This window comes from Lonchura striata, chromosome 6, assembly GCF_046129695.1.
Source record: "Lonchura striata isolate bLonStr1 chromosome 6, bLonStr1.mat, whole genome shotgun sequence".
Taxonomy (NCBI): Eukaryota; Metazoa; Chordata; class Aves; order Passeriformes; family Estrildidae; genus Lonchura; species Lonchura striata.
This window is the reverse complement of record NC_134608.1, coordinates 15,528,458-15,542,947: the sequence shown is the minus strand read 5'-3', so window position 1 is coordinate 15,542,947 and position 14,490 is coordinate 15,528,458. Positions and strand designations below refer to the sequence as shown.

At 37.0% G+C, this 14,490-nt stretch overlaps 1 protein-coding gene across 7 annotated transcripts in view; it reads left to right on the top strand.

The window, feature by feature from the left end:
• UNC79 (unc-79 subunit of NALCN channel complex) overlaps nt 1–14,260 on the top strand; it is a 106,604-nt gene extending 92,344 nt beyond the window's left edge. For all 7 annotated transcript variants that reach the window (XM_021541311.2, XM_021541308.2, XM_021541310.2 and 4 more), the window contains 6 exons: nt 2,944–3,119; nt 4,746–4,932; nt 6,270–6,467; nt 8,624–8,701; nt 12,030–12,071; nt 12,736–14,260. In XM_021541311.2, the coding sequence (XP_021396986.1) occupies nt 2,944–3,119; nt 4,746–4,932; nt 6,270–6,467; nt 8,624–8,701; nt 12,030–12,071; nt 12,736–12,936 (882 nt within the window). In that variant the 3' untranslated portion in view covers nt 12,937–14,260. The remainder of the gene's footprint in view (nt 1–2,943; nt 3,120–4,745; nt 4,933–6,269; nt 6,468–8,623; nt 8,702–12,029; nt 12,072–12,735) is intronic.
• The last annotated feature ends 230 nt before the right edge of the window (nt 14,261–14,490 follow it).

The following is a 14,490-nucleotide window of genomic DNA, read 5'->3' as shown; positions in this document are numbered from 1 at the left end:
AGATGTGCTTTTCCTAATGGATGCTGTTGTTTCCATTGTCTGGTTATATTCAGTTGAGGTGGGGAAAAACCAAATGGCTCTTACAGTTGTAGTCCAAACTACATTTTGGTTTCTTTATATTAGTTGGATGCCAAATTTTTAAGAGGAGTGATAGGAAAATACTTCTGTTAACATAAAATTTTATTATTTTATTTAGGAATACATTTCATAAAAAGATCATAGTAATCATTAGCTAATCAAAACCTAAAATTCCTGTTTCATTGAGGAACTTCATTAAATTTCCTACAGAATGGAACTTCTCTAAGATATTTTGAAAAATAAGTAGCGTTAAGTAACATTGGTGCTCTGAAGTTCATTTATGAAGCAATGAGATGGAATTTTTGCCCTACTGGTTTCTGACACACTCACTTGTTCACTGTCCATCTGGCCTCTCAAACCCACCTTGTGCCCCAGAGAGGAAATCATACTGCATGTTAACAATACTTACCACAAAGGAAGAAGAATCCTATCTAAACTGACACTTGTGTCTTGAAACTCTCTGTAACTGTATTTTACTGGACAAAATATTCCTTTTCCTAAATTCTTACCCTATTGGCCATGAATTCCTTAGAATTAAAAAAAAATAGTCTAAGGGAAGCAGCCTGTTATGCTGGAGTAGAAATTTACTTCAAAGCACAAAGTAATTAATCATTTGAAGTTGAATTGGATTGCCTTCCCACTCTATCCTCTTAAGTTATTCACCCATTTCTGTTAAAGTTCAGAACTGCTTTCAGAATAGGTAGGCAAATGAATCATAAATGAGGCAAGAGATACATCTGGTTTGCTAGTTCCACAGGAAAAAAAATCAGCTTACCTGAAACCAGGAATGGGGAAAATTTGTTTATAAATACTTGCAGGTATTCTCTCTCTTGTGTAAAATGTTTCTGTAAAAAACTTTCTGTCGTTTGGACTTTCTCCTTCTGCTCATCTCCCTTGAGCTCTGTAGTCTGATTTTTAGAATTGGTCTCACAGTGCTGAAGTCTGATGATTACTTCTTATCCTCAGTGGGACTATTTATTTTTTAAAATTTTATTTTTGGGTATGGGTAGAACATGAACTAAAACTTTTACCTGTTTTCTCCTTTTCATGTTTTGAAATTGGACAGGAAGTTTCCCAAGTCAGTCATCTAGCCATTTAAACTAAGTCAGAAATTCCATGTTGTTTTGAGTTAGCCATGTAATACAGGAATCTGAGGACAAAATTAGCATAATAGGAGAGTCAAATATGACCATAATTTTATGTATTGCAAATAATAAGCTTTTCTGTCTTTTAAAATTAAAAGGCAGTTTTTATTTAAACAGATAAAACTTACTTTGTGGTTTCAACATGTTCGAGAAAATATTTTTAAGCATTTCTAAGTTTACAAATAGTCAGAACTTCAAACAAATTCACAACATCTAGATTAAAATTCTTTCAAGCTCATTTAATATATTTACTTACATTTATTGGGTTTTATTAACAGAAGTGTTACTCCCTAGAAAATTAGTCCTAAGATCATCCAGTTGTACAATTTCTTATGACAAGTGTGTATTTTCAGCAGAATCTGGGGCTGTAGCTAACAAAGAATCCTGTATGATTTATATGACCAGTAACAATCCCAACAGCAGAAGCTGGTTTTTAAATTTGGAAATTTCTACTCTCTGTAGGAATTCAGAGAACAGACCTAGTTAAAGTTGTTTATTTATATCCAATGTCTTCTTTTGCATATCCAAGAATAATTTCTTTGAAATAAGCAAATTATTTTCAATCCTGTATATTAGGAACTACTGCACTATAAAAAAGGTGTAAATGTTAATTCTCAAGATAATCTCATTTCAGTGTACTGTTTCTGTTCAGTTTGTTATGGTTTCTTTTCCCCTTTGAGATAACATCTTAATTGATAAAGCTTGGCAGGATTTTATTTAGAAAATTCCACCATTTTTGAAGATTTATAATATATCTGCCTGCATAACTATCCTTTTAACCTGTCTGTATAGCAAAGTCATTAAATATTCGTGCTGGTACATAGGGGGTTTTTCTCTTCCAAGAGACTTACACTCTCAAATCGCACTTAGTTAAACTTTCTGTGGTTGGATACTTATCTGTTACAAAAATATTATTGGTTCACTGATTTTTATCCTGTTATGATAATTGGATAACTGATGACCTGATTTTCTTGTGTGAAGCATATGGCTCTCCTTTTAAGCAAGCAACTGCAGTTAGAATGTGTTCTGTTACAGTCTAGTACCAGAAGGTAATGCAAAGTTAGCCAAATAGAAATACAGAAGTTTCTCAAGAAGCAGCAATGAAACATCCCTTAAAGCTGGCAAAGCAGAATAAAATATATTGACAAGCATAAATAGTTGAATGTTTTTTGGTAAGAGGTTTGGCCATTTTATTGCCAGAGCTTAAAGGCATTTGTAACTGAATAGTGCAATATAGCTGACTAGTGCAATATAGTCATATTGCTGGAGAATAAGTGAGAGCTTCTTTCTGAACATGTAAATGGAATATTGCACATGGAAGGCATTTCCTGCCCAGATGCTATGTTGTTAAATGGTTAGATTCTTTCATTTTTACCTAAGCTCTCTGGATATTGCAAGCATTAATTTGTATTTATCAGCTGTTGAATTTGCCGATACAAAAGCTGCCTATACATTTTGCTCAATCTGTATTATGTCTTTATATTATTATATTATGGCCTTTTGGAATTGCGGGTCTCTGTGGAAAGATCTGCATCATACTGGTGTTACTAATATAGGCAGTGGAGAATTTTTAAAAATCTATTTCTGAGCTTTGTTTTGTAGACACAGTTAGAGATCCTGGGAAGGAATTGAAGGGGAGTGAAATAGAATATGCTGTTTTTTGGAAGAAATTCAAGTGAAATACTCTTTTTGGGTAGGAAATCAGATCTTTGCCTTGCAGAGTCACATGAAGACTTGTTCTCAGCCACTGCATGAAGACACATTTGGTGGACATCTGAAAGTTGGTTTAGCTCAGATTGCTGCTATGGAAATCACCCGGGGGAACCACAGGGACAACAAAGCTGTGATCCGGTATTTGCCTTGGCTTTACCATCCTCCTTCAGCAATGCAACAAGGGTGAGAGCACTTTTACACAAAATGGAATACTAAAATGAGTTGAAAATCTTCACAAAATTGTTTTTATTGCCAGATTCCATAGATAAGACCCACAGCAGGAAATGGTGGCAGTAGGACATTGAAACAGCTGCTCAGCAGCTCCCTGATCCTTCACTGAGGAGTTTGTTGATATCATATTTAAAGTACATGCCAAAGGGATAGTGGAGGTAACTCCAGGGGCTTGACTGGAGTAACTCTGGAAATTAACTTGATTCTTGGTCTAGGTGCAGACAGTGAAAAGCACACAGGCACTTGATCAGTTGTAGTATTACAGATAATATTTTCTGAATTATAGACAATTAAACGGGAAATGGTCTTTGAAATAATGGAATACAAGTGAGTGAGAACTTTAAAGTGTAGCCTACTGGTGTATGATAAGCTACTAAGTTCACCTGGCTAAAGTTAAATGAGAGAAATCCTGCTCAAGACGTTTTTTGTCCCTTTTCACTGAGAGACATCCTGATGTACAGTGTTTTATTTTCTAAGAAAAAGCAGAGTACTGTCCTTTGTGTTACAGTGACAACAAATGACTTGTTTTGAGTGTAGGCAACAGGACTATGTTACAACAGACCTGTGTTCCTGTCCCAGCTTTGTCCCAGACTACCTGTCCAGGATTCTGGGGACTAAGCTGTTTAGGCTCCAGTCCTTTTAGATATATCTGCATGTGCATTTATGTGGAGCATATCTGCTTTTGGAAATAATGGAGCGCTTAAATCCTTGCACTTTAGTTTCTTATATGTAAAAAAAAGGAACATGTGTTTTGAATTAAAAATAATGAGTTACTTTAGGATTCTGTAGGCACTTGAGGAAGAGCATTGTATCAAATTTTATTAAAAACCAAAAATTAATGGAATACCTCTTGGGTAATATGAATCTTTGACAATGACATCAAATTAGAAACCAAAACCAGCAGGGAGAATGGCCTAGTAAATAGTAATTTATTGATGGAATAACAATTTCTTTTTCCTGTGCCTATGAAATCAAATAAGTATTTAGACAGGGTTTGGAAGCAGCAAAGGGATGGACAAGATGTCACCAGTAAAGGGCTTTTCCTTTTTAGATTATCTAGGCTTACTTTGTAATTAGACATTGCACTAGACCGTGGACAAATACTTAACTGTCACAAAAAAGCATAGTCCCTACCCTCAAAAACACAATCCAAATATGCAGGGAAATGCTCAAGAACAGAAATTAACTCCATGTTACCAGTGGAGAGGTGGAACACGGTGGAGGTAAGGCAGCTGTATGGTGTCCAGGGGAATTGAGAAGAGCATTTCCATTTGGGCAATCCTTTTCATCTGATATCTGTGTAAAAATATCATTCTATATGGAAGCAATGAATCTGTGAATGTTTTAACCTTTTATAGACACTGTTTCTTACACCCACCAAATAGGTTCTATTGGACTTGTATATGGTATGTCAAGGCCACCAAGTTCTGTGTGGTTGGAATCTTCCCATGAGCTGTACAATGATCTGTGTCACCAGCACACTGACACTGCATCTGCCAAATGTGCATAAGGAGACTCCATATTTTGGGGAAAGCCAGAAAACTTAGTATCATTGTAAAATCTGCTCTTTCTTGACAGGCCCAAAGAGTTCATAGAATGTGTCTCACACATTCGTTTGCTGTCCTGGCTACTTCTGGGGTCTCTGACACACAATGTTGTCTGTCCAAATTCTCCATCATCTTGCATGCCTATTCCACTGGATGCAGGTTCACAAATTGCTGACCACCTTATTGTTATTCTGATTGGGTTTCCAGAGCAATCAAAGGTAAGGGATTATCTGTTTTAAGTAGAGATGTGTTTTGTATTGGCCTTTTTGCAAATATTTATTTTTAGTAAGATAAAAGGAGGGGTAAAAGCTTAATAAAACCCAGGACCCAAGGAAAGAAATCCCTGTAGTTTTTCTTACATGCCTAGAAGACTGATGAAATTAGTACACTTAAGTTTGAGGTTTGGCTGAACACAGGAGTGATGAAAGAAAAACTGAATTCCAAATTGAAGCTTTAGCAATGACCATCTCTGTAGCAAATATCTCAGATAGTTATTTATTCTTTTTATATATTTGCATTGTTATAGCATGGAAGTAATTTTATGATGAAAATAATTACAAATGGTGATGATTCAAGCACAACTTTTTTCTTCAAGTTTTCAGGACAAGAAGAGTTATTACAGATTATAAGATATTTGTGACAGTAGTTTAACATAAATATAGCAGTAGGCTTACACCAACCAGGTTTTTATTAGTGACAGAAGTGGAATGATCACACATTCTACATTTATCTTATACATAAAACACACACATTTATCTTACACATAAAATCCTCCTTTATTTCCCTCCACCCAGCCAAGATGCTGCTGCTTCCCATCCAGTTCTTTGGCCTTTTTTTGATCTTTCAAATACCTCTTTCCAGTTACCAAGCAACCATTGCAATGTTTGGTGCAGTTATACTGCCACAGAGCATGAATCCCTCTTGCACTTGCAAACTGAGAAAGCATCTCTGACCAGAAGCATCTTTCTTGTAATGAAGTGGTTAATGTCCAGCAGTCCTGGAGGCTCAGACTGTGATAGATAACAAGGATTAGCAAGGAGCCATGCCTCAGTACGCAAAATTAATTCTCTTTCCTTGACTGTTTCCTTGTGATCATGAACAGTCCCAGCAAAGCATAAATGGATGACAGATTAACCAAACAGATGTAAAATCATGTATTTTGTACAATAACTGTCCTTTCAGGTTCTGAAGTGGAGTCATTTGTGCCAGTGCTTTCAGGCCTTCCACAGATTGCCGTGGAGATTTCCATTAAGAAAGTTTCCGAAATAGTCCTAAATACCTGTTTTGCAAAACTAACTTTCTTTTAAAGGGACTGGCCTTAATGCCAGGCACTTAGGTGACATGGGAACATATTTACAAATGCAGTTTTTACAAATATAAACCCGTTTTTTAAACATGGAAAAGATGTTGTCAGGTTCCTAATGGGAGGGAAACACGGGAAAGTGAGGGTCAAAACTGCACAGTGGGACACATGACAAAGGGAATGAAAGCCTCTGCACTGTATCCCAATACAGTTATTTAAATAAACATTTTCTTCTATTTTCTGTTTCTACAGACTTCTGTTCTGCACATGTGTTCCCTGTTCCATGCATTTATATTTGCTCAGCTCTGGACAGTGTATTGTGAACAAACAGCGGTAGCTCCGACAGTCCAGAATCAGAACGAATTTAGCTTTACAGCAATCCTCACAGCCCTGGAGTTCTGGAGCCGAGTGACACCGAGCATCCTGCAGCTAATGGCACATAACAAAGTGGTAAGTCAGGTGCTGCAGACAGATTTAGTACAGCTTAAACTCAGAGGAGGATTGGCTCTGTTTCAGTGGAATATAACAGACTATGAATAGTCATAAAGTGACTGATGCTTTTGAGAAATTAAAGGGATAGCTAATTAGTAGTGATTTAACCTCACAGTGGGCCTGAAACAGGATCTAGCCAGAATCTACCTGAAACAGCATCAAGAGCTTGAGTTGCTACTTGTTGGATTAAGAGCTCCTTGGATCACATCTCATTTTGTATATATTTCTGCGCTTAACTGTGGTCTGTGGTTTTATCTGACTCTGCCTTACAGCACAAATGAACTGTTCTAGATAATTCTTTGAATATCCATTTGGTTATTTTTTACCATGTGATGGTGAAAAACCACTCAACTGCCAACAATTGGCCACCCATAATTCACGGGTTATTAATCAGAAATAAGCTACATAAATATCTCTTGAAACATGTTTGAGTAACGAATCACTGGAAGGAGGCATCTCTAGAGATAAGATTTAAAAGGGAAATGTTCACTGTGTCCAGAAATCATCCATACCATTTGCTTGGAAATAGCCTTTGAATGTTTGTTTATTGCAAATACTCTCTTCTGTTGGAGCAACTTTGTACAGTAAGAACTCAGAAGGCTTCCAGCAGCTCTCTCATTGCTGCTCCTTTGCTTACCCTTGACTGATGATTCTCTGTGTCTGCAGGCTTAGGGTTAAGAGCTTCTTTCTGATGGGCAAGGCCTATTGTGTTTCCTGCATTCCGGATAGTCGTGACAGGTCAAAACTTTTCAACTGAGATGTTCACAAGTAGTTCTGGCTCTGGAGAGCCTTATGTTAGCTTTGAGTGGGAAAAATTTTTATACATGGCCCATTCCTCTTAAGTTAGGTTTTAAGGTTTGGGTTTTAAAGGTTTGCTGCTACCAAGGTTTTCATTCCTGGTTTGTTTGGGTTTTATTTTTTCTTTTTAAATGTAGATCTGCAATGTGTATGGAAATTGTTTTATATAATTGTCCTTTCCCCATGTGAAACATCTTCCATCTCAGGCAGGTCTTGCCCTTGCCCTTTTAATTGTAATTGCATGGGCTGCAATTGAAAGTCTTAGCCAATTATTATTTCCTATGTCTTGTCCATATCAGATGAGAACCATCTGAAGCTGTCCCTAGATGATATTTTAGCCTCTGACATGGTGGGGTCTCTCACAAGCCATTGCTGGGAACAGTAGTTCAGGAAGCTCCATTTGAAGGAACAGGAGGTGTGCATTGTGTTTCCAACCAGCCAGTTGTTTAGTCAGACACAAAAGCCTCTTGTCAAGCCCTAGGACAAGAATATGACTGGGAAGTCCCAAATTCCATTCCTTTCTCTGAAAGTATTATGTATCTTTAGAGCCATAGTTATTCAGCTCTCTGCATCAGCTCTTGCTCTGTGAAATGTAGATAATAATACCTGCCTGTCTCACAGGGGTGTTGTAAGGTTAGTTAGTTAGTTTGTGAAGCACTTTGAAGATGAAAAAGCACAACATAAAAGCTGAGTTTATTATTATCAAGGGGAATTGACATGTAGTTTAGACAGGCACTGTAAATAGTCGTCGCTGGCTCAGGATGTTTGTCTTGTACCTGTGAATTTACACAATATAAAACATAAAAAGCTGTCTGCTACCAAATAACTGATAGTTGCATCTGTCATACATTATGATACAAAATGGAAGAATTACAGACTAGCTGTCAGTTCAAAACAATAAATAGTCTTTTGATGGGGGATAAAAAGATGGGTTTTGTGAGCATGTTAATTTTCAATGATTAAATAAATAAAAATACCAATTTCTGACACTCAGATTGATGAGAGTTGCATAGCAAAGACATAAAAAACTGTTCATTATGTCTGAAAAGAACAAAGCCAAAGACAACTTGTTTTGATGTGTGGTAAGAATTAAAATACATCAAGGGTTGAAATACTTAACAGATAGATGTTACCACATTGGGGTAAAGCTATATAAAGAAGAACATTCCATATGTGCTCATGTAATATTTAATCTTGTGTGTCAGTGGTTAATAAACTGTCTAGCAAATACAGGAAGAGCCTTCTTATGGGCTCATCTTACTACATTGTTATGCTGGATATTAATTTGATTTTATGCTTGATTTTTCTTTTCTAAGATGGTGGAAATGGTGTGCCTGCATGTGATCAGTTTAATGGAGGCTTTACAAGAATGCAACTCTACTATTTTTGTAAAGGTAGGCATACCATACCATGAATATTTATTAAACGATATTGTCTGATTATTCTGATTTGTAAATGTATTGTCCTGTGCTTTTCCTCCCACTCAAAAAAAGAGAGAGTGGAAAAAACTGAGGTTGAATGTTAATGCCACAATATACCCTAGCAGAGCATACAAAAAAATAAAATCCTTGGTAAGAAGACCAGACCAAAATCTCAAATTCAAGTTCTCCTGATTTTTTTTTAAGTTAACATCTAATCTACTTCCTTTTTCTGTTGCCACTAATGTCAGTAATGATCTTATTCCTCTAATAGACAAAACTAATGTCACTGACTTTCAGAACCTCTAGCTACTGCCTGAATTTTCAGCTGTTCTGTATCTTTTAATCATGATAGGTCTTTTGCAGATCTCCTCTGTGTTCTGAGCCTCACATGGATAACTTTTTGCTACAGTGGTTTTCTTGTTATTAAATGTATAGGAATTGTTTCTTTGGAAATCCATAGTCAGTCTTCCATTGGTTATCACAGTGTTTGCAGAAGGGTTGAGGTAGTCTCACAAGCATTAATCAATTTTACTATCCTTTTTTATATTTTCCCAGTGCAAGAGAGTTTCCACATAAGTAGTTAAGGTTAATATAGTTCTTCTGTTGCCATAAAGGAAATTTCTGACTGTTGCTTTACTCCAGTCTTTTATGATCAAGCAAGAATTGAAAATAAAGTAGCTAAAATTGAAGGTCTTTATGTCAACATGAAAGTATTCACACTCATTGTGAAAATACAGATTTGTAATGGCTTGATTCACTACAGAAATTCTGTCACTAAGGGATGTTAAAGTGATTATGGCTCTGTCTGAAAGACATATGGGCTTCTCTTTTATCCAGTGCAGGATGTTCAGAATTTGACAAAGATGAAGAGTGGCTTTAAAGCTGTGAAAAGAGAGGCCTTTAGGGCCAAATCCTTGTCACAAATCAAATGAATGCTTTCAGTGGGTTATGTTTGAGAGCATATATCAATAAAATGCTAAATCAGATTAAAAGGACACTGTTGTTACTATAAAATCAAGCTCATAAAACTGTGGAACTCTGAGTAAAGGTGCTGAGCTTTTATGTTTAGTGGGTAGGAGATGGAAGAGGAGAATTTGGGTGACCAAATCCCCTTTACTCAGCCCTAAAGTGAAATCCTGCATGAAAAATATACATGCATAACAGTAGTATGGGATTCCAGATTAATATATTTTTTCTGAACTGATTGGAAAAAATATTTATTGTAGATCTGAAAAATAAGTGCTATGATTTAGAGACTTACTGTATGTTTGAAGTCGTTCAGAGATGCAGTGGTGCAAAGCTTATTCCCACAGGAGCCAGTGAGTGGCTTCTCTAATCTAAAAAATCAGCTTTGAGATGGTCTCTTCTTCAGCAAGTGTGAAATAAAATGCAAGTGTTGAACTTTTCTCCTGCTTTTCTGTGTCAGAGAAACTGGGAAAGAGGCCGTACCAGGTTAGGCATTGGTTTGGAGACCAGTACCTTGCTGGTCACATCTTTGACCATCAGATGTATCTCTGAGGAACTTGGGACCCTACAGTAAAGACAAGAACAGCTCAAGGCTTTTTTGCAGAGACCCTAGGGTTTTGGGCAGCCCCAGCAGCTGCTGTGTAGCTTTTTAGAGAGCTGGGAAGGCAGCAGACTGGGAGAGCCAGAACAGCACCATGACCAGCCTGTTCTACACCCTGTTTTCTCCTTAAAAATTAAACTGGAATCAATATAGTTCTGTTGAAAATATAAACTCAAAATTTGGTAGTGTCTGACAGCACTCTGTTCTTCCAGCTGTTCTTTCTGACTAGTGTTTTGTATTCTTCCTTTGTGAAGAAGAGGCTGGCTGAGGATTAGTTAACAAAACTCAAGTGCTTCCATAAAAATGTCTTCTTGTGTGACTTATCTATCTGGCAGCTGTAGCACCAGAGGGTTTGCTTGCTTGTGTGTGCAGCAGAATGTTCATTTACTTAAATATGTCCAGACTCTGCAAGACAGAACTAGTGCTGGAGGACAAAGATCTGTATCTGACCTTAGATTTGTCCAGAAGAGGTATTGATAAAAGCTAGTTTCCATTACTGCCCTTTACAGTCAGTATTTTTGGACATGATTCATCTTGATCTATTTTAGATGCTTTCTTTGGGACAAGATGAACTGAATGTAAAGTGCTTGATTCTCTCAGCTGACTGTAAAAGTTATCCAGTGAATTGGTCAGATGAAGAGGGGTGCCCTAAGTTTTCTACCTGGCTTCCCTTCTTGCTTGATGTACTTCTGACACCAGTCCTGCCAGCACTGGCTAACTGCATAGGAACTCCATCAGTGCCAGATGAACTTATCAGTGATGTTTTGTTGGTGGCAGTGGGATGTGGAGCATGGCCTCTCAGACCTGTTCCCTCTCACCAAAAACACACATAGGGATTGTGGTCACTGCATCTTATTGAGCAGTTCATTAGTGTGAGAGCCCATGGAAGGATGTACAGAGCTCACACATCTGCTGCATCTGGCTGCGTTCCAGCTGTTTTGGCATTAATCTGTCTGTAAATGCTGAGGTTTGACTATGGTTCTTCATGTGATAGACTAAGTAATGAATCCTGACAGAGTTGCATATGATTCTCCACCAAAAGAGCATTGAAATTGAAACAATTATCATTCCTTGCACAAGGGAAACAGCATTTTATCTAATGTTGTCAATAGTGATTAGGTTTAACTAGCAGCTCCTAGTAGCATAATTGGCAAATTGCAAATTTTAATGCCATTTGGAGGAACATTTTAGAACGGTAACCTCAGTGGTTAAATTAATATTGAAAAACATGAATACTTTTGCTAGAAATGCTTCTCTGGCTTTCATAAGGTTGTCATGTTACACTTTCTCAGAAGTAAGTTCCCTGAAGAGCAGGAGCCTGAAATACATATCACTCCAGTCCAATCACAGCTGACAAATTTATACCTCACCATGCAAAATGTTTAGTCTGTTTACTCCAATATTACTCACCTGCACATACAGAAACACCCCTACAAGGAAAGTAATAAGTGACTTCCTGTAACAAGTTTTATTCTGTATTTTCATTGTTGCCTTAAACAGGATATCAGTAAATGCTACTGGTGATGCATCAAGCTACAGAAAAGGGAAATTGGCTTTTTTACATCTGAGAGTTACCTTCTCCAAGTACTTAAAATAACCACATTTTCAGATTTGTGGTTCAGACCATGCCAATTCAAATGGCTGAATGCATTAGATGTATCCTTCTGTGTCTCACAGTAACAGTAGCATGTTTACAGTCACCTGTATAATAACAAAATGTGCCTCTTCTTGCAGCTCATACCAATGTGGTTGCCAATGATACAGTCAAACCTAAAGGTAAGTTGTTTCTAGTACCTTATCCTTTTATTGTTAATATTATACATTTCTGTAAATTCTGGAAATAAGATGTGTGAAAATAGCTTATGCAGTTGAGATGAATCACTGAAGTGTGAGCATAGATAGAACATCACTTGCTGAGACTCGTGCCCTCTAGTCAGTACTGTTCTTCTTTCCCCCTCTGGAACATTTTCCTCTACCCAGGTTCTGCACTGGGGCCTTTCCTCTCTATTTACTGAGATTGGTTATTCCCAGAGCTGTGGTTTTCTTACTGCCTTGGGCTTGAGTGTTCCCTGATAATTCAGGGCTGGGACTCTTGACTCAGGAGATTGATTTGGGTTCTAAGGAAGATATTGTGGACCTATTTGCTTGGGTAAAATTACCATCTGGCCCCCTTTGTAAGGGAGAGCAAGGTGGTGTAGTGTGCTTTGTGAGTCAAGAGATTTTTGGTGAAGAGAAGTTTTGGAGTTGGTCTCAATATGGAGTTGTGTCTGTAAACACATTTGCCTTCCATGGCAACACCACAGGGCAGGACGTGGAAGAAAGAAATTTGACATGGGGCAGTGTAAGAAACTTCCCAGCCAACAAACCAATTCCCTTCACATTGCTACGTTATTGTACCTATTAAAGGTAAGAAACTAAATGTTTTGCATCATTTCTACAGCATTTATCTGCTGGACTTCAGCTCCGCCTCCAAGCCATCCAGAGCAATGTCAACCACCACAGCCTGAGGATGTTACAGGGGTCAGGACAAATGAACAACAGCTCATCTGTGCTCCGCAAGTGGCTGCAGTGTACCCAGTTTAAAATGGCTCAAGTAGAAATTCAGTCATCAGAAGCTGCGTCTCAATTTTACCCTTTATGATTCATGTAATTTGTTCCAGAATACTCGTTTTTTAGCCTAGCAATAACAGGGTTAGAGCTGTAAGAGACCTTTTGTATAAATCCATATACAGAGTATATACTGTATCTACACTTTTTAGCATAGGACAGATTGAGAGAAAGCTTATGATGGGTGAAGCTAAGAGCCTGCTCCTGCCAGTTTATAGTAACAGCTACTCAGGATCAACAGGTTCTAGGTCTGCTTTCATGAACATGGATTGGACTCAAATCTATCATATTGTACATATCTCTCTGATCATTGAAATAACTTGTTCTTAAATGTTCCTTTACATTATTTTTGAAGCCAAAACAAAAATCACTTTTCTTTAACTTCTATTTTTTTTAAAAATAGAATTGTGGGTATTCAAACATGGAAGTGCTATGTTGCTATTTTTTGACAAATACAAAAGAAAATAGGGTTTTTAGGAACCTTTATATAAGTTTTTAGGGGGGAGGTTTTGTTGTGTTTTTTTTTTTTTTTTTTTTAGATTCACAGCTGGCAATGCAATAAAATCTGTCACTATAAAACAGTGATGCTCTAATGAGCCTTTTTGTCATCATCTTCTGGGAAAACAGCAGCTTGTAAGGAGAGTTGTTATGAAGTGCACTTAGAAATTAGGTTGTTAAACTGTGCCAATTAATTTGTGGTTTTTTCAGTACATTTTCCAAAACTGCCAGGTCTGATTTATTATTTTTTGAAATACTGCTTTTACTTCACTGATTCTCTGCTGCTCTTCTTTGTAGGTTTCATAGAAGCCTCTTTAATTTTGTGACTACTCTGTTGTATTCTTCTGTTGATACTTGTATCCAGTGCAATTAAAAAGATATCCCAAATCTATTCTTATTGACGTCTACAGAATTTATGTTGCAAACTTCAAGAGGAGCATGATTGGACTTGAACTTTTGTATAATGATACTTACAAATCCCAGCATTTGCATATTGTTGCATACATGATGTTTAATAACAGATGGATTTTAATATCATTAGGGGACTCAGCCAAAGCCCATTGGAATCTAAAGAGAATCAATTAACTCAGTGGATTTAACATAAAATCTTGCAAGCATAATGATTTACCACCTCTTGTAATAAATACTTAAATCTGTTCAATTCCAGTTGTATTTTCTGTATTTATTCTGTAATGCACTGATTAGAAAAATAACAAAACATTAAGTTATATAGTGGAATGGTATTAAATTCCTAGTCTTTGTTACCACTCTCACAATCTGCCTGAGTATGTTTGAGGTTTTGTGAAGGATCAGTATTCCCTCAATGCATTTACTAAAATAAAAATGGAAATGTTTGCAGATATGCTATTAAAGTATGATTATGCTTTACAAAACCAATAAAAATAAAACCAACCAATGAAACAAAGAAAAAAAAGTAAAGCATGTGCTAGCTTGCTTAAAATAAGCCCCTCTGTGTGCTTTCAGTGGAAAGAAATGGATTTGGCTATTCTAAAACTGAAAGCAACCTAAAATGATCTACATGGAGGCTGGGGATGAAAAAACAGTAGGGATAAAGGGAATGAGAGAGACA